Source organism: Mytilus galloprovincialis, chromosome 3, assembly GCF_965363235.1.
Source record: "Mytilus galloprovincialis chromosome 3, xbMytGall1.hap1.1, whole genome shotgun sequence".
Taxonomy (NCBI): Eukaryota; Metazoa; Mollusca; class Bivalvia; order Mytilida; family Mytilidae; genus Mytilus; species Mytilus galloprovincialis.
In genome coordinates this window covers 49970881-49991382 of record NC_134840.1, presented here as the reverse complement: position 1 = coordinate 49991382, position 20502 = coordinate 49970881, and the positions used below count along the sequence as shown (strand labels likewise).

Genomic DNA, 20502 nt, shown 5'->3' with positions numbered 1-20502 from the left:
TGTAGCATGCATTTTGTGTACAATAACCCAAATGTGCATGGTTTTACCTCTGCGGTAGTATCCATTCGAGGATCTAGAATTTTTCATAAGTAGGGGCCCACTGACTGCCTAAGAGGGCCCGCTGCTGTCACGCTCCAGTGATTCCCTATATAAGTTAAAATCAAGGAGAAACGTAATCTGAAGAACACAATATGACATTTTGAGAATCGCTTTTGTTACAAGTTTGAAAAGCTATATATTTGATGAAGAATGAATGAGGAGTTTGTATTTCAATTTGAAAATACATGTATCATAAATCCTAAAGTCATCAAATAAGTTTTTTTTTCATTTGTTGCAAGTGCATTTATCACATAATTCTACAATAAAAATTCCTCGCATCTTTGAAAATTCTACATTAATAATGACTGCACTAACAGTGATAATTCATCGCATCTATAGTTAAAATGGATCGCTTTCAATAATCGATATGCTATATTATGATGCTTTTATAACACTTATTTGAACTTTAATGCTATGTTTGTATATTATAAAGACATATCACAATGAAAATATGTTAAAACTTAACTTAAAATCCTTTAACTTGATATTTTCAAAACGTAAACAAATACAGTTTTCCCATGATCCTTTATTCTACAATAGACATACCCGCATATAACAGTAAAAATGAACTAGCTGGATTCGCACTTTATATACACTGGTATTGGTACAACCCAAAATGGTTAAACGTCCATTAGTAAAATGTATGGTCACAATATCAATTACACAAGGGTGAAGATGGTTGTAAAAAAATACCTTTATTGAAAAATAGCTGTAACACTGCCTATTTTTGGAGGCATTGCTATTTTGCGTGTAGAGAAAATAATTAGTATTTACAGAGGAAAAATAGTAATATTTCAAATCTGGGCCTAAGAAATTATGTACACCCTTAATATAATATAATCTCAAATATTTATGATTTGACATTCATTCATGTTTACTTTTATTATTTTTTAAGAAAAGGATGATCGTAACATATTTTATGTGCTCCTAATTAGACTATGTGGACTTCGCTTTTCTAGTGAGCACTTCATCTGTTTATAAATTTGAATGATTCAGAATCCGATAACAAAACGTTGCATGCAAACTCTATGACGACCTACGAAGTCTTATGTTGTAGGACTATGTTTAAACTGACACGAACCCCACCTAACTGGGATGCATTCACTGAGGTGCGTCACTAAGTATTTTAGATATACGACAAAAACTAGTATTTGACAATGTCACAAGAGAGTGCTAAAGAACGAAAATGTGTGATATGGCATATGGCATATATATTATGTCCTTAGTCATGCATCAGTGATAAAGTTTGATATTACCTAACACAATAAGGGCCAAATCATGGTGGTGTCCATAAACATTTTTGAAAAGATGACTTCATCTTTACCATGAAAATCCGATGGTGTAATAGCTTCCATGCATGCAAGTCGCGATCTGTTCAGCGGAATTATAAGTCATTCCGTTGTCTCTTTAGTATTGTGGTGTCGGATTTTTGGTTGTTATCAATAAGAAGATGTGGTATGGGTGCCAATAAGATAACTCTTCATCCAAGTCGCAATGTATAAAAAGTTAACAATTATATGTCATGCGAAGTACGTATGGACTTCAACACGGAGCATCGGCTCACACTGAACAGCATGCTATAGAGGGTCTATAGAGGTCTGGGCTGGGATACCATGTTCTTTATATTCCAATTCATAGAGGATATCTTTGATGATACATATCACTTAATTCATGTCAACTCTCATCCATCTGTTCTTTCAGTAAGGAAAGTATAATTTGTTGGGAAAAAACCGTGTAATTACCAAACATAATACTCTGAACGTTTACATATCATATTAAATTAATAATATCCGTGTACTTACACGATCCATACAGTAAGTAAGTTAAAACTTGTCCATTAATATGAGATGATAATGATCTAATTACTCTCTATACGAGAACACACTTTCCTTATCACAGGACCTACAAAATTTAAGTGGTATTTTTCATGATGATCGAAAAGGAAGAGGTGACATACACCGTATTTGTATCTATTGCAGAGAGTTAAATGATATCATTGTAAAAGAATATAACCCTCTTACTTTAGTGTGTTTCACGTCACTGTTAGTGCATGTTCATTTTTTATTTGACTTTTTCGAATAGTTAGTCGACTATTGCCGGCTTTTTTATATCTACTGCAACCGGAATTTCTCGCCAAGTTACAAGGCTGTGCCTATAGCTTATATATGAGTATCACTTTAGTTTTTTTATTAGAATTATAAAATCCATGTTAACCTGAATTGATCACAAAAACTGATTGAAGAATGTGGCAAATGTCTTGCGCGCACACTATAAAGTTGTGTAAATATTTTTATTTGTAGAAGACTTGATTTTTATTTCGAGGAAGATCTAGGATATAATATATATATTGACCGTTAGTTATTTTCTTTACAGGGAAGACGTACCATAATTTAAATGTTCTCTCTATTCTTAATGTCGCATTACTATATAAACAGTCAACTTTTGTTACCTATCACACATACTGTTTAAACATTTTTATATACCTACATGTACAGCCTTTTGAATTGGCTGCCGTTAATCTTCATTCTTTAAATGGTTAAACGTACAGTTGTGTAACATAGAGTTAAAAATCAATGGTAATTTGAAATGCACAGAATTTAAATATTGACAAAGTAATGGTTTCTAGTGAAAATGTATGACAGAACTACCCTTTTACTTGATATTTGCGGATTTATAGCACTTTGTTCCGGTAAGAACTTTCAAAAGTAAATTAGTGTGATATACTAACCGAAGTTTGAATGAGTGAAGACAAATATCCACATAATAATTAGTTTCTTTTTTGGCTTTGCTCTGTGTACATGTCTTTTGTACATGAATCTAAAATGTTTGTGTTAAAATGAAAGGATATATATATTTTTTAAAGAATCTTTATCTTGTTTCTATGTCGATATTTCAAGATTTGCGAGTGTCCATATTGTATCTGTGTGTTTAAAGTACATATTCATATATCGAATAGATATGTATCAGTCTTAGTATGTGTGTTTTATTATTGGATTTCATTATGAAAATGTCATATCTACCCGATTATTGACTGTGGTAAACGTTAGTGATGCCAGAGTTGACATTTTATTTTGAAGAAGACTATGATAATTCATGTTGTGATTTTTATTCCACCTATCTGAGTCACTGACCCTTGAGGATGTAAACAATTTGAACACGAGAATAAAGCCAATAATCCAAGATTAAAACATTTAAATAACATATACCCGTTTGATTTAAGAACATCCTTCACAATTTTATTTTCATTATTTTGGCTATTTTTTCCAGGAGTATCAGCAGCAGATATAGATGGCGATGGGTATGATACAGCCGACAACACGATACCTGTTGTTATAATTAGTATACTGTCTGTTTTGATTTTGATATCATTGGTGCTGTTATGTGCAGGGGATTCCAATGTGCAACACAATGATGCAGGTAAATCACTCGGGCATTGTCAGATTTCATGTTTTCAAGCCCGGGATTTCGGGATCAGGGCCCCTCCGACCACCTCTCAAATGAGCCTTAGTCATTTATACGAGATTCAAATCCTACCATTGGCATGTTAATAGGGCTCCCAAAAGGAAAAGAACTGATGGATTGTCCTAGAAGCATATTTTATAAGAATAATAATGGTCTATTAATTTAGCAGTTTCATTTATTTCATGTTTGAAGCGGTGCATTTTTAATATAATGTGACTTTTACCAAAAAATGCATTGTAGCAAAGGGGAAGAATAATTGTGGTATAAGACCAGAAACACGAAAATAATTGAAGGAAACAAATAACGAACTTTGGAAAAAAAGGGAGAGGGCTTTTGATACATTATATGAAATTCTCGAGTCATAATATGATCTTTTACAAAAATTCATCCTACAATAGTTTTACAAGCTGTATATGCCCGCGATTTCGCGGGTGTGTTCTAGTTGTCAATTATCTAACCCACGTGATCTAACCATCGTAAAGCCATTATAGTTACTGAAATATGGACAATGCCAAACATTAAGATATATCGTTTAGTCAGTATAGCTAAAAAAAGTTAAAAACACTGACTATCATATGCAATCGGTGTAAAACACAAATGACGAAAACATTAAATCAAATCCAAATGACATGACAAATATCATTTTTTTAAAGCTAAAGTAACTTGTGCCATACAACTAAACAAGGGACAAAAGTTTTTCAGTCTATTTGACATTCGGTACTGAATGGTCAATGATAATGTATGTATTTTTGAAATATGTTAACTTAAAAATCACCGATCCTGTAATATGAAATTTATATTTATCTATGTGACCTTTATCTTGTACAAATGCATTTCATATTAAATACGCATCATTTACGTTTTTTATTGCAGGAAATACTCAACGAAAATCAATAACATCTCCTGAAAAAAAGAAAAACAATGCATTTCAAGAAATAGAACTTTCAAAACCGCGTAAAATTAACAACGCACACATAACTAGTGCACACAATGATATAAACAAAAAATCGAGTAATCTTCAACCAAAAGGAAATGATTGGCCACCACTGAACGACAGAAAAACGTCCTTAGAACATCGGTCAAACGATACAACAAATATGACACATGTAAAACAGGAGGCGTCAATATTGGTGGTGGAGGATAATACAAACAAAGCATCTACAAGTTATCATAATGAAAATGTAAACAGCGAACTACGATTTTCTGGCGGAAGGTTTCAGGATGCACAACCGAACACCCAAGCAAGAACACGTTCAATCAGTGAGACACCAGATAGTCATATAGGAAGTATGAACTCAAACAACAGTAGTTCGCAAAGGGAAAGAATTAACACCATTAACAGACAAAATCGTGAGGACACTGCTGATGATATAGGTTATCATAGTGATTTTTCTAGAAGTATTAAACCCGACACAGAATCAAATCCTTTGAGTACATTTAGGTCATCTCAGCCACAATCAAACCCGAGGTCTGCAACAACAGGCTATGGCGTAGACGATGATGATGTCATCGAGACGTATCAAGATGACGGAGAGAGTATAGATTGGGACTGATTATATTTAAAACTACGTCTTTCTTTTAAGTTATTTGATGTAGCGCAGCAGGTCTGTGTTTCTGTCTCTTTTGTTTTAATAAAACACGTTTTTTTTTTTATGTTCTAACAAATATTTTTTGTGGTTTATTTCTAAATTCGGAAGTAAATTTACTACTTAACATATATTCTTCAGTATTGAGCAAAACTTAAATGTGTTTTTTTCGAATTCGACAGTTTCATCACATGTATTTATGCAAAACTTTAGCTTACACAGAACACCATGCTGGTCAGAATATAAAAGAATGTGACAAAGTTCAGAAGAAAGTACAAAATGTAAGATAACAAAAATATCGAACTCCATGGAAAATTCAAAACGAAAAGACCGTTATGCGAACAACCAAAAGATTTTAAAGGCGACATATTAAACATTTTTGAAATATTAGAGATTTATCAAGCACAGCAAAAATTGTCTCTGAAAAAAGGCTGATTTAAACGTATGTGAAACCGACTACAGAATTTCAACAGCTACTGCATTCAATATTACAAAAATCAAATCTTTCACTGTGTTGAATTTTGGTGTCGCTTGATTATAAGACAGAGAAAACTCCATATTTAAAAGAAAACAGTCACATACGAAGGTTGACAGTGGCGGATCCAGAACTTTTCCTACGGGATTCCCTATACAATCAACCAAATTTTTCCCACGAAAGGGGGACCCGCGCCCCCCCCCCCCCCAGCCCCCCTGGATCCGCCTATGGTTGAGACAAACAATATATCATGGCTTACAAAGTTATATATAAAACTCGGGCAGTGGCTAGTTTGCCAGCGCCGGCAATACAGAAAATGTGCTATTTTGTGGGCTCTACTAAAACATTATGTGGCGAATCAATCCTAAATTCGGCAAAATAGCAGATCGTAGGATATTTTCTATTTTGCCAGCCAAATAGCCACTGCCTTATATCAGTAAACCCCGCATATAACCGGGAATTAATTAAGAGGCACATATAATACGTAAATATATTATCAAGTATAGTCCCTCCCACATGTGAAAACAGGTAAAAATTACGTGTATTAAATTAGTCAGTCACTGATGATTACCCATAATTGATCATGATTTGTATAGACACAGCATTACTGTACAGATATAACAACATGACATTAAAAATTGAAAATACCATAGCACGATAAAAAAAAAAACAGCAGTTAGTAATCATCAAAAGTCGGATGGATAACGCTGTTTTTTTGTTTTTTTTAATTAAACTGTTCGAACTCGATTCGTATTCATATATAAATTTTGAACACAAATTCCATGTTACTGTCCCCTTTCTTAATAGAGCCTTTTTAAGTATATTTTTGTAGTAGAGTGGGGCGCTCATATTCGCCGTGGACACAATTTCGCCGTTTTATGATTTTGAGGTGTAAAAACTTCAAAGGATGGCTGAAATGGCAGAAATATGCCGATAAATGATATTTTTATAACAAATATGATTATTTTTGAAAATGAGACCAAATGTCGGTACTTACCGCAAAGGACCGAAAAACGGACTACGATTTTCAGCCAATTTCTTGAATGAAAAAAAAAATTTCAAAGAAGTATTTCTTAGTAATTCTTTGACTGATTGCCCTAAATTTCAGTTTTTTTTACACCTTCCAAGTGTCTGCTATTCATCTATAATGAAATTTATTTGATAAATATTGTTTAAAGCTGCAGTTATTTGGTTTTAAATAGATGTGTAAAAACGGCGAATATGTGTCCCCCGTTGACAACAAATCAGGAAATTTCAAACACCCTTTAATCCAACTTTTCAGATGATTTTTCTCAAAACAAACACGTTTTCAAGCTAAAAATATTTTGCATTTGAAGTTATCTTCATATAGAAATGTCAGTATACTTCAAAAACATAAAGACCTGAACATAAACTGAAGAAAACATGGAAAGATATGGCGAAAATGAGCACCCCACTCTAAGTGCAAACGTCCTTGGTGCAAACATGTCGAACTGAGACCAGGGGCGTAGCTAGAAAGAAACGATGTGCAAGCACTTTTATGCAGAAAAATGTGGTTTTTTTTTTTTCGGTTTTCGGTCATAGGACGGTTAAAAGAGGAGCTCATATGTAGATAAGACTTTTGAAAAATTTATGAATATAAAACTATTAATAAATCTTCTGAATATAGTAATACATAAACAACACATATTTCGATACAGAATTTACTCAAAATTGTCCAAAATCTGCTCTTCGGGTCTAGGCAGAAACAAACTTCTCAGGTTAGGGGAAGGGTTGTGATCCCGCTAACTTGTTTAACCCCGCCACATTATTTATGTATGTGCCTGTCCCAAGTCAGGAGCCTGTAATTCAGTGGTTGTCGTTTGTTTATGTGTTACATAAAATTGAGAATGGAAATGGGGAATGTGCCAAAGAGACAACAACCCGACCATAGAAAAAAAACAACAGCAGAAGGTCACCAACAAGTCTTCAATGTAGCGAGAAATTCCCGCACCCAGAGGCGTCCTTCAGCTGGCCCCTAAATATTTGTTTTTCGTTCATTTTTTTATATAAATAAGGCCGTTAGCTTTCTCGTTTGAATTGTTTTACATTGTCTTAATTATCGGGGCCTTTTATAGCTGACTATGCGGTATGGGCTTTGCTCATTGTTGAAGGCCATACAGTGACCTATAGTTGTTAATGTCTGTGTCATTTTGGTCTCTTGTGGACATGCAGTTGTCTCATTGGCAATCATACCACATCTTCTTTTTTTATATTCTCTATTACTTAATTTGTCAATATTCACACTGAAATCCTGATGAATATGCAGTAATGCTAGTGACTGTCATTGTTTATTGTTGATCGTACATTTGTTTTCAACATACGTAGTACACTGATAGATCCCCATGGTAGCACTCTCGAGATGTTATAAACCATCGTACGTGTTTGGCATAGAGCGACCTCCCAATTGAATTCGTTAAAATTACATGCCAGGTCAGTTTCGTATGTCTCAGACAATGTTGAGATTTGTTCATTTGTTATATTTCTTACCTTAGGATTGCCTACAACAATAAGAAGCAGATACAGCGCAAAGAGGCAATTTTCTGATAATACTAGACGCCACTCCACTCTTCAGTTCCCTTATCATATGGTCTATGAACGCAAAAATTAATGAGACTTTCCAATACTGTTTTGGCGTGTTTGCAGGGTGATTGGCTCCGGTAGTCTGTCGACCACATCGCCTCGGTATATGTTCAACGATATCGAAGGGTTCTGATTATTCTAATGCCGATTGGTACATCTCATTCCAAACTGATAAACCGTACACTGTAAAATGTGCTCCAAAACTACATATCTATTACAAATTCAAATCTTGTAAAAGATACAAGTTACTATCCGATTTTGTCATAATCTCCAATAAAACTTTTATTTTGAAATCAAATGCCGTTAATTAATGATATTTCATCAATAAAAAAAGTTACAACATAGGTGTTTCCTTTAACATCCAATTTATAAATTTGTATTTTGCCATTTTTTTTTTGCATGTCGAATCGATGTGCACGGAACTGCGTGTTAGCGCCTGGAGACTATTATATTATTATGAGGTACTAGAAATCCATTGGTAGATATATGTAAGAATTCAGGAATCGAATATAATATTGACAAAGTTGACTTGTAAACATCTGCATTACTAGTCCAAATAATTATGACGTCTGGCAAGGCTACCTTAATTTTTTTATTTTACGTTGTAGGAAGGCGTCCCAGAAAAAAATAAAATAGCCCTGCAAGACGTCATAATTATTTGGACTACTGCATTACTAGATAAACTTTGTGCTTCTTTGCTAAAACCAGAGACATATATACACATTTTTGTGATATAGGTCAACTGTAATAAAGAAATTCAAAACTGCATAGAAACCTACAAAGGGTCTGGGACTATTCATGTATGAAATACTAAAGAACAAATGTCAAATGCATCAACCCCCCTCCCCCCCCCCCCCTCATTATGACATTTTTTGGAGGGGTGGGCTTCCCTTTGAGGTCTGACACACAAAGTTCTTAGACCTGAAAGTTTTATACATACAGTTAAATATAGTGCATATAACTACTGATCATGTTTATTATTGAAATATGCAGGGGCAACAACTCTTTCCGGTTGCAGGTCCAGTTGAAGTAAAATAAAATAAAAAAATCGAAAATTTCAGATTTTTGGAGGCAAACCACCTTATTTACACTTGGTATACCCAGATCAGTTTCACCCGAACTTAGAACTATTGTTAGAAATATTTACACTGGGGTCCACACTCGAGTCATGCTTCAGTGATTCCCTATATAATCAACCAAATTTTTTCCACAAAAGGGCGGCCAGGGTCTCCCCCCAGGATCGGCCTATGCTTGGATGCATCTATTAGAATCTCTCATCATCCATGAGGTCAAGAAAAAAAATGAAAAAACAACAAAATTAACACTTTTTGCACATTAGGACATTGTGGTAAGTAGAAGATGCCTGCGAAATCACTTTACAATTGTGTTTTAACAAAGAGTTCTAAAATTTTGTCGGCAGTTGGTCTCTGAATTTCTATAGTTTCTCAAAAATTGACATTTTCTGTGGAATAAAGAATGTTTCAAAGACAAATGTCGGAAGTACAAATGTCGGAAGTACAAAACACTACATGTATACGTCATATCACAAATATTTCCAACTTTGTATGGTTCCATAGGGGTTATGGCTCAATAAAATCGTTTCTTTCTTTTGTAGTACATTGTATAGATATATTGGTAAACCGTATCTTCTTTATATTTAATTTGTTGTATTTTTGTTTTTGTTTTTTTTATAGTTTTAAAGCTATATATGCTTGATGTTATGGAGATAAGCAAGAGTTGTTTCCCCTTGATCTTGGAAATCTTCATATGCTTTCAGAAAATTGTAAGTTACAAAACAACCAATCACAAACCATCATTTGTTTATAGACCATAATGTTTTTATGCGTTTTGGTTAATTTGATCTGATGTACTATATGAAAATTACATAACTATTTAAAGTATAATAACTTTATCATTGATCTTCTTTTATTTATGTACTTCTACATATATTTAGAAATTAAAAAAATCCAAATCAGAAATTTGAAGCTATTTGTCATGAAATAATACATTCATTTTTTTTTTATATGAAGTGATGATTTTAACTTGATACTCGTCAGTTTATTTATATTAATTTTAAAAAACAAAGATTTATAGAATTTGTGTAGCTTATTTTCTTGATTAGAATGATCAATTGATTTAAAGACACTAGAAATTAGTTAAAATAGGAATTTTAAATTTTGAATTTAAGTTTATATATGTAATTTGAATCTTTTCAATGGATTGATTTACATGTGTATTAACTTAAATCTATTGATTTGAATGATTCTGATAGAAATAAGCCGGCATATTTTATCATTGTATATATCCGTGCAGTTTTATATAGCAAGATTTCATCAAAGAAATTTAATACAAATATTTATTACTTCTAATCATTACCCAATCAAATATGTTGCATTGATCCCCAAAATTGAACAATTAGTCCAGATTACGACAGATTAAACAAATAACCATAACATAACTTGTGGTAAGGCACATGCTTATAAATTAATAGTTAGAAATATTTGGAGATTTAGATCTAATTTTCGTTGTAGTTTAAAAATCTTGACAATGGATAATCTTTGATCGGCTGGAGATTGTCTAATTGGATTGAAGTACACTATGGCTGAATTAGACCCGTTGTTCACTGTTGGTGTGAAATGAAGTATGCCGTAAGTTTTTTGTTTGGTAAAAGTTTACTTACATAGTATGTCCCTATTGTCTTTTGTCTCAATTGTTTGTATGAAAGAGTTTATTGCATTTAACGTTAGTGAAAAGCTTTGTGTTAAGCAAGTCAAAACTCATTGAAATACTCCTAAGAGAGAATTTTGCATTTAGACACGACTACTGGATTCACAATGTATGTATAATTTCTTAAGCTATTTATAAAGGTTTGATATCAATGAATGTATTTATCTCATTTATATTTTAATATACCTTCCTAGTTTAGAAAATTTTACTTATACTTTAGATGTAAACAAATCAGCCAGAACTAAATTTTTCAGTTTGTGAAATAAATAAATGAGACTTGATCGTATATTAATATTATATATTTTAAGAATAATTGAGTATGCATTCTTGCATAGCCACATTATTAGGGTACATTTAGTATCAATACAGGTGCTGTTAATTGTTTATATATCAGAAGGTACGGTTTTATGGGATTGTTTTATCTGTAATCTTAAAAGTGTGACCACAAATGGGAATTTGAACATTTATCAAGAAAGAAAAAAAATCAAATTCGATTTGGATTTTTGCCATTGATTTTTAAAATTTGTTGAAAGGTGAGTAGCAATTTCTGTTATATTAGAAATCTGATATTTTATAAAACACTTGAGTTTTCATTTTTGTCTAAACAGGATTGACAGTCCTCTATGAAGCATTTATCATTATCAGCTGCAATTTACTGATTGTATCCTGAAATCTGCAAACTACTGTAGAGATAGATTTTAGATTTATTTGTGTAGTGAACAAATATCTTCTCCTGGTATCAATCATGCTTCTGTATTGGTAGTGTATTTTAGAGTTCTCTAGATGATAAACAGCAATAAAAGCACCATTTCTTTGAAATGTTGTATAGCCTAGTATATAATGAAATTGGTGTCTATTGTACATCTTCTCCATATTCTCTTTTCTCTATGTCAGTTGGTTTACTTATTATTCATGGGACTATCTAGATTCCAAATAGTCATGATGTGGTTCATACGTGTTTCTGAATTCTCGTTTTTTATATAGATTAGACCGTTTGTTTTCCTGTTTGAATGATTTTACACTAGTCATTTTGGGGCTCTTTATAGCTAGCTGTTCCGTGTGAGCCAATGCTCAGTATTGGAGGCTGTACTTTGGCTATAATGGTTTACTTTTACAAATTGTGACATGGATGGAGAATTGTCTCATTGGCACTCATACCACATCTTCTTATATCTATAATCAATTGGATTTTACATTTTGTTTTTTCTTACATCAGACTGATGGTTTTCTCATTTGAATTGCTGCAGTGGATGTTCAGTCAAGGCCTTTGATAGATGACTAAAGGTAATGGATCCAACTAAATGTTGAAGGTAACCTATCTCTGCTTACATCCACATAAATTGGACTTTGGTTGATAGTTGTCTCATTTGCAATCATGTCACATCTCCTTATTTTAATATATCAATCAATTGCAGATATATGAATGAGAAGGCTACTAAAGTTTACTCCTCCTGTCCAACAAGATTACCTTGAACTTTCCATCAATTAGCTTGTAGATGAAATGAGCTGACTTAATGTCAATAAGTGTCTAATACTTCTTAGTTTTTCCTATATGATTATATATAAGTGTCTACCTATAATTCTCTCAACTCAATCTATAGCCAATTATTTTGGGAAAATATTTAACAAATTACTGAACAAGTAATAATGATATGAGGCAAAATCGACAATCACTTTATAATGTTAGAGTGATTATCGGCTACAATCAGACCTCTTGTGATACAATACCTTATTGATGACATTTGAAATTTTCACTTTTGAATGTTACAGGTAGAAATCAGCTGATTACACACCTGTGTAGATCACTGTAAAAGTTTATTTACTGTCAGAATTATTGATTTATAACTTATAACCTGTTAAAGTGTTAAAGAGTTATTGTCCAATGGAAAATAATTTAATGGTTTGTGTCATCATAATATAAATTGGTCCTGAGACTGAATTGTAAGTAGTTTTTAAATCTTTGTCATGTAAAGTTACCGCACTTTGTAGTTTAGGTGCCTCAAAATCTACACAAGATTTTTTTTATGATTTTATATCTAAAATTTGGAAAAAATATTTTTTAGTTCAGCTGTTTTTCCCCCAAAAAAACATTGTTAAGGACATTAGATTTGTGTTTTAATTGTTTATTGCTAATCTTTTCTCAATGATATTTCAAGTCAATTTTTCATTATGAAAAGAATTAAGTTACTGAGAAATGAAAATATTGATTTTTTATTTGGACTTCTTCAAAGTGTCTGTGAAAAAAGTGGGGGATATACTGTTTTGCCTCTGTCTGTCCATCCATCTGTCAGTCCATCCCTCCCATGAATATTTTCGTCGCATTTTTCTCAGGGACTACTTGACAAGGATTTCTGAAATTTGGTTCCAGGGTTTATGTAATTCAGTTATACTGTGTGATGCGTTCTCAGATTCTTCAGTTATACTGTGTGATGCGTTCTCAGATTCATCACTCAACAACTTCCTGTTTACTGAACACTTGTATCATTTTACAAAAGATAGCCAAGTTTTTTCCATTCCTTGGCGTTCTTAGTCCCTCTTGTCCTGTGCTGTTGTGAGCTTTGCAGTGTCTGACTAAAATATCTTCTCTGTAACTGCTTGGCTGAATGTAAATGGACTTAAACTGGTTGATCCTTAGTGTGTAAAATACTATTGGGAATTAATCCATCAGCAAATATGGCCACTGTTGCTGAAAACTGACCAAAGGGGTCAACATAGATTGATAGTTTATATCTCTTAAACTATCAGAGAAATAGAAAAAAAAGCTCATCATCTTCAAAAATGATCAAGCAACCCCATTATCTTCAAGTGTTTCTGTTGAATATGTCAATTCTATTAGAGTTATTGCCCTTGAATGATGAATTTTACTCTTTTTTTTTTAAATTTTGCAAATATCTTTATTACTGTTATAGAAAAAGACTTATAAAGTAAAAACAATTTAAGAGGGAAGATCTACAAATATAAGGTCAAACATAGCTTAAATTTGTATTTGACTTCTTGTGTGAGTTAGTGTTCATAAATGATGAATCTCTAGAAAACAATAAACAGCATAAATGATAAACAACACAAGATCTACAAAACAAGTCAAATCTTACTGAAATTGGTGACTGAACCATTAGGAAATATTTTTTTTTTGGCAATTGCAGAACTGCCAACTGTACCTATTTGCAGAGGATTTCCCAGGCTCCAAAATGGAAATTTTGAAAGAGCAATTTTGTCCACAATTTTATTCAAAACAATTAATTTTTTAAAGGGCTGCAGGCTTGCAAAATTTATGCAGAAACCAAAAAAAAACAGATTAAAATGTATTTGAAGGACCCCTTGAATTAGATTTTGTAGGACTGAAAGAGTCATAAAACTATGAAACCCCCATGCGCATTTTGAAAAGTTGGCAGGTATGCAATTGTCTTGAAAGACAATCTCTACAAGAAGAAGAAGTGAAGGGATATATGACTTTTTCATTTTTGTTGGAATTGTTCTGGCTGCTGTGAGCCTGTAGTCTATTTATTTTTAAAGGGGGTGTAACTTGTAATATATCTTAAAAATAGTTTTACTGTTATAATACTCCTCAAGTCCAAAAAGTATAACTCAGATAAGAATTCAAATAGAGAATTAAGATTTTCGAAGGATGTTTAATCATTCAAAAACTAATCCACACATGTGTTAATATTAGTAAATATGAAATTAAAATGTTCTTAATAGATAAAATATGTAGTGTTTTCCATATTACAGTCAAATGATCCAAACCAAAATCTTGTACATACATTCAATTCTTTGGTAAAGACAAACAATTAGAAATCATGTAAGAAAGCTCCTTTAACTCAAAAGAGCTTTTTATGAAATATAGAATTCAAATTGATTGAATATGGTTAATATTTCAAAAGATGAAAGATGAAATAAGATATTGCTATTTTTCTTAATGCATGTATGAGTGATTGAAGAGTACTGTTACATATAAATTCAAAACAGCTTCAATGTCAATCCATTGTTCCAACAAAAAGAAAATCGAGATGGCTGCCAAGTTAAGTTTATATGCTTGTATGAATCAAAGTTTGTGATAGAAATAGGCCCATTTTTTATTAATTCACACCATGAAATAATATATATTCAACACTTTAGATCCCTCAATTTTCAACATAAAACATTTTCCTAACTTTTATTTGTAAGGAATTATTGATCTATACATGCTATATTCAGGTCATATTGTTATCAAATTGCTTTGAAATATTTTGAAATTATCATGGATCTTGGTGATGGATTTATTAACAAAATCAATAAATTAAATTAAAGTACATATTTGATTGTCCTTGTACAAAAATATAATGGTGAAACATTACTTTATAAAGTAATATTTATACTTCTCATTTTGCAAGTATTTGTAATTGGTCATAAAAAGTAATAATATGAATATTTTGCTATAAAGTGAAAGAAAATAATTTCAAATTAACTTTGAAATTTAAAATACTTTTAGTATTTAATTATCTATTTTAGGGATCTTTTCTCTTTGAAAATCATCAATAAGTACTTTGTCATCAAGGTGATTTTACCTGTTTTTATCAACAGGTGAAAGAGACCATCATAAGTACTATAGAGATAGCAAAATGTGCCCATTGTAGTATAATTGAATAGTTTAAGTACTCCATTGGATTTTGATTGTCTGGATTAAATCGACAATAGCTAGGTACTAGTGTCTTATTTTATTTGTTTTTCTTTTAAAATACTAGTCTTTAAAGAATTTAAACATAATTTGATATCACTTTTGTGACAGTTTATTGAATTGAAGTCTATCACATGTACAAATGGTTTATATAAGGTCGGTAATACTTTTAAATTCGTTTTTTAAAGTTTTTGAAAGGGGAGGGACAAGTTCAGTAGATTACTGGAGTTAGTAAGGAAATAATAAATCTGGAATGAAAATCTGGCTTGAAAATTGAAAAAAAAATCTTTAATGCCTAGGTTAAACCTTGGCACCCAGAAATTGTAACTTAAAAATAGGGTCAAGACTAAATCCTTAGAATTTGGAGCTGAAAAGGGCAAGCAACTTATAATCTGACACTAGAGTATCAACAGTAGATAAAAGTGAAAGTAGGCAAGTATTCCTAAATTTGAGAGCTATCTATTAATCAATTTTAGGGATATCTTATAATGATTTCATTTTACATTACTGTTAGTTCATGAAATAGAAGGAGTGTACTACAAAGTTCTAAAGTAGTTTATTTTAAACTACTTAAACTGTACAACATAAATTTAAATACATGTACATGCACACAAAGTATAGTTCACTGAAAATGTTGGAAGTCTTTAGTAAATATTCAGAACAGAAACTGAAGAGGGATCAAAAGTTCAAATCAAATTGTCAATAAATAGAACTTCTTTTGACTTAAAAAAAGACCTGTACCAGCATTTAGTTATTTTATACATTGCAAAGTAAAGCAGTTTTGTAAATTTTTTAGCAATCATTTTTAGAATTTAATAAATTATGCCTTACTTCATGCAGCAGTTTTTTTTAAAGTATTGATTCCAAAAAAAGGAGACCATTTTCAATGATTTTGTGATTCTTAAGGTCTTCTTTTTAAAGGACTTCAGGCTAATTGAGATTTTTTTAAGGATCAAAATAGTGTTTTTATTGAAATTTGACTTGATCAAACCTTTAATATACTTAAATGAACTGTTTACCAATAGATCCCTAGAGAGTTTTGAATAACTTCAATGATGCTAGTCAGAGTTTCATCTGATTGTTAGTAGCATTGATTAATATGAGATTTACCTATGTCACATTTACACAGGGTTAAATGAATATTGTATTCTATATGTTTAAAACAGTTTGTGTTATAGTGAATTTTATTTTGCAGGAAGATAACTCATCAAGGAGTAAAATGACCAACAGTTCAGATACTACTTCCTTCTCTACTACAGATCTATAAAGTAAGTACTAAAGACGCAAATACAACTTGTGTAATAAGTGTCCGTATTTTGAACAATAACACATTGTATTTTGAAGGCATTTATGGTTGGATTTTAACAAACCATATACAAATGTATTGAAAGACACAGAATTGTCGAAGTAAATTTTGGTTATTTGGTGATAATTTTTTTACAATTTTTATTTAGTTGCATGTAGTGCAAACTTCCATACAAAAATTAATGCTTTTGTATCATCTTAAATACAAATGCTTTGCCACAAAAATATGACTATTGAGTCAACCAATAAATCTGTGACAGTTCTGCTTCTGTTGTATCAAGTTGATTAAAATCTACCCAGAAATGACCTCACAATACTTTTTTTCACAAAAAAAAGTTCTATGCCAGAATATGTGAAAGATCTATTTATATTATGTCCATGACAAAGCCTACAGATATGCTCTTTAAGACTTCTGAATTTATTTGTACATACTTGTCAAGGAAAACATTGTTTTGATTTTGCCTGCAATGGTTCCGCTATTGAAAATAAATCAAATTGTTGTATCTGTATTCCATAATTACTCTTACCTTCTTCTTCCCACTTAAAATTGCACTGGTGCACCAGTTTATTTTAGTGTAGGCATCACCATGGACCTAAACTTATATGATATAAGTTAAAAGACCTATGACCAATTGCAATATTTTTAGAAAACCTGATTGAGTGTTTTATTACAGACCTTATTCAGCTAAACACAATTAAATTTACTTTTTCTTGTAGATGTAATGGATACAGATGATGAGACTGAAGTTTACTTACATCAATTAAAGGAAGTGTTTGATAGCTGTGATTCATTTGATAAAGGATATTTAGATAAAGACGAATTATTAAAACTTTGTTATAAATTACAACTTGAGGAGCAGGCAGAGGCTATAGTAGATTATTTAACAGAAGATACAGATGAAGCTAAGGTGATTATAATATTACTTTCTTAATGCTATCGCTAGTAGAAAAACACAGGAAATGGGGTATCCATCCATGACACGAAATCACTACATGCACAGCAAAAAATAGAACATGAAAAGCATAAGAACAGCTCTTTTATAACTGTTCATTGTCTCAACGTCACAGAGAGGCCTTCAACCCAGAGCAAAAAAAAATTTTCACTTCATAGCAAGTTTATGACAGCCCTAGCATTGGCTTGAGTGGAATTCATAGACCTGTATTCAGATAGAATTAAGTTAGTTGTATACTACTGAAAACCTATAGCAGAAGAATATTAGAAAATAACAGACTAATTTTTGTTCATGTTGATGGTAAGAATTCATGGCAATGCAGCATGACTTTATGAAATCTTTTGAAAAAAACTTTATGACATAAATTGGAATGCACAAGTTCTTTTCCCTTATATACATTTGTGTTTTCAAGATGGGGTAAAAGTGTGAATTTGTTAGATTGCATATGGAAAATTAATTTTATTGAATTAAACATTCCCGTAAAGGCAATATCTTATTCTGATTAACCGAAAACCTAGTTGTCCACATTTGAGCATGTAAGGCACAAGGTACTACTACTTGTTAATTAATGATATTGTAGTCAAGTGTTTTAACACATTACAATCACCTATGGTCCGGTTTTGTAAAGTAATATTCACAAAATTATCCCCCAGCAGAGATACCTTTTGAACTCAAAGTCTATTTGTTTCTCTCTTATGACACTCTTTAATAAAAACAATCAAGAATTGCTTTAAAATCTTCTAAGTGATAGAGGCATTATAAATGTTTCTTAAACTGAAAACAGCAGGCATTTCAACTTCTAAATTGAATTGTTATGTCATAACTTCTTAAATGAATTAATATTAAATGATTCTATTTGTTTTAGGATAAATATCAATTGCTAATTTCAGGACAAGGGTACTTCTTGTTATAATTACTGATTGGATAGTTCAAAAAGTATGGTCTTGTGTTCTTTTGAGTTATATTCCATCAGTTTAATACAAAAAATAAAAAGAAAATATAAAGAAAAACATGATGGTATTTTCAGCTTATGATAAAATTTGATATTTTTACAGGTTACCTTTGAGGCATTTAAAGAAAATTTTGTAGAAATCTTATGTCAGTCTACCATAGAACGTGTAGTTGAAGGAGATAAAAATGATAGTAACAGTCTTAATGTAGATGATGATGATAGCGAAGAGGAAAGCGAGGAAGAAACTGATGATGAAGATGAAGATGATGGAGATGATGAGGATGAAGTAATAGAGGAAAAGATCATTAGTGAAGATAACGATGTTGAAGGGTCAGATGGCAACCAGCTAGGTAGTTTTTATTATAATTTTTTTTTTTAAATGTATTGCTGAGTTGCTGTCTTGCTGAGATTTACCACATTTCTTAATAGTGGTGAATGTTTAAGCTACTTTTTGATTTATCAGACATTGAATTAGGCTGATATCCTTTCTTCTTTCTAAAGTTTTAGAAGTTTGACATCAGTGTTATTAGAATTGAAGAAGAATTGAGTTTTAGCTTCAGGAATTTCATTTTTATTTAGATGAAGGATGTCACATAAGGAGACTCTCTGTTGAATAAGAGTACACAAACAATTTTCTAATATTTTTAATTCTCATCAATATGTAATAAAATAATATTTTTCTTTTTTAATTTGTAATATTGTCTCCAAAATGTGACCAATTCACAACCAGTGCAGCTTGAAATTTTCTATGTTAACACAAAAAAAATGCTGGATAAGTTTAATTTTGAACTTTTGAAAAAAAATTGTGTTGTCAGTGTTGTTAAGAATGTTACCACACAAGTGTTGTTTCTATCAATTATGTCTTTTTATAATTCAATTTCTTTCTCAATTTAGATATATTGTAAATTTTAAATAATAATTTGAAGGAAAATTGACTATTTGAAGTATGTCTGATAATTGTTCAGACACCATTCATATGTTATATACTGAGCTGAAGAGTAAAACTGGTGAAAATATTTAATTGAAATAAATTTTTAAATGTCTAGATTTACAAAATGAAATCAGCATTAAGAAATATGGAAGAAAGTCCAAACCCCTGAGTAAAGAAGATTTTGAGGAGCTGAATATTCCAGACATAGAAGGCAAAGCAAACAAAATTGTGAAAGGCAAACCACCCATCAAGCCGAAAAAACAAGTAAGAATTCTTTATGTTGTTCTTGTATATTTATATCCTATTGAAGTCACAAATAAATTTTATGAGAGCACAAAGGTAAGACTTTTGAAATTCTATGGATTCATTTATTTTAGTGGATTGAGGAAAAATAGGTGTTTTGTGGATATTTGATATTTTGGTTTTGCCAAATTCTGCATACAAGCCAATAGAAAATTTGTACTTCGTTGAACATTTACCAAAGAAATCCAAGAACATTGGTATCAAAATAAAAATAAAATGAATCCACAATAGTCTATAAAGGGTATAGAATTATCAGGACTATTTTGATTTGCTGTGTTGAAATGTAACTGATATCATTGAACATTTGTATTGGTGGAAATGGAATATTTGAATTTGACCATAGCATGATTTTGAATCCCTATGTAAATATTGGCTGAGAAAAATATATATGTTGTGTGGGTATGGAATTACAATTGATTGAAATGATGAATGCCCTGAAAACAAATTTGTGATC

General features: G+C 31.5%; 1 protein-coding gene and 1 long non-coding RNA gene across 8 annotated transcripts in view; both read left to right on the top strand.

Moving 5' to 3' along the window:
* The first annotated feature begins 2587 nt into the window (after positions 1–2587).
* Positions 2588–5218, top strand: LOC143068219 (uncharacterized). Its single transcript, XR_012976141.1, has 3 exons — positions 2588–2788; positions 3367–3516; positions 4435–5218. It is a non-coding gene; the product is annotated as an uncharacterized LOC143068219 (long non-coding RNA).
* A 5581-nt stretch (positions 5219–10799) lies between these two features.
* Positions 10800–20502, top strand: part of LOC143068216 (uncharacterized) — a 54950-nt gene continuing 45247 nt past the window's right edge. For 2 of the 7 annotated variants that reach the window (XM_076242106.1, XM_076242099.1), the window contains exons 1-5: positions 12809–12891; positions 16800–16872; positions 17627–17817; positions 18918–19164; positions 19861–20009. In XM_076242106.1, coding sequence (XP_076098221.1) covers positions 17632–17817; positions 18918–19164; positions 19861–20009 — 582 coding nt within the window. In that variant the 5' untranslated portion in view covers positions 12809–12891; positions 16800–16872; positions 17627–17631. Of the gene's footprint in view, positions 10872–10987; positions 11060–12808; positions 12892–15609; positions 15629–16799; positions 16873–17626; positions 17818–18917; positions 19165–19860; positions 20010–20502 lie in introns of those variants that run through there. The other 5 variants (XM_076242105.1, XM_076242104.1, XM_076242103.1 and 2 more) reach the window with 4 other exon arrangements.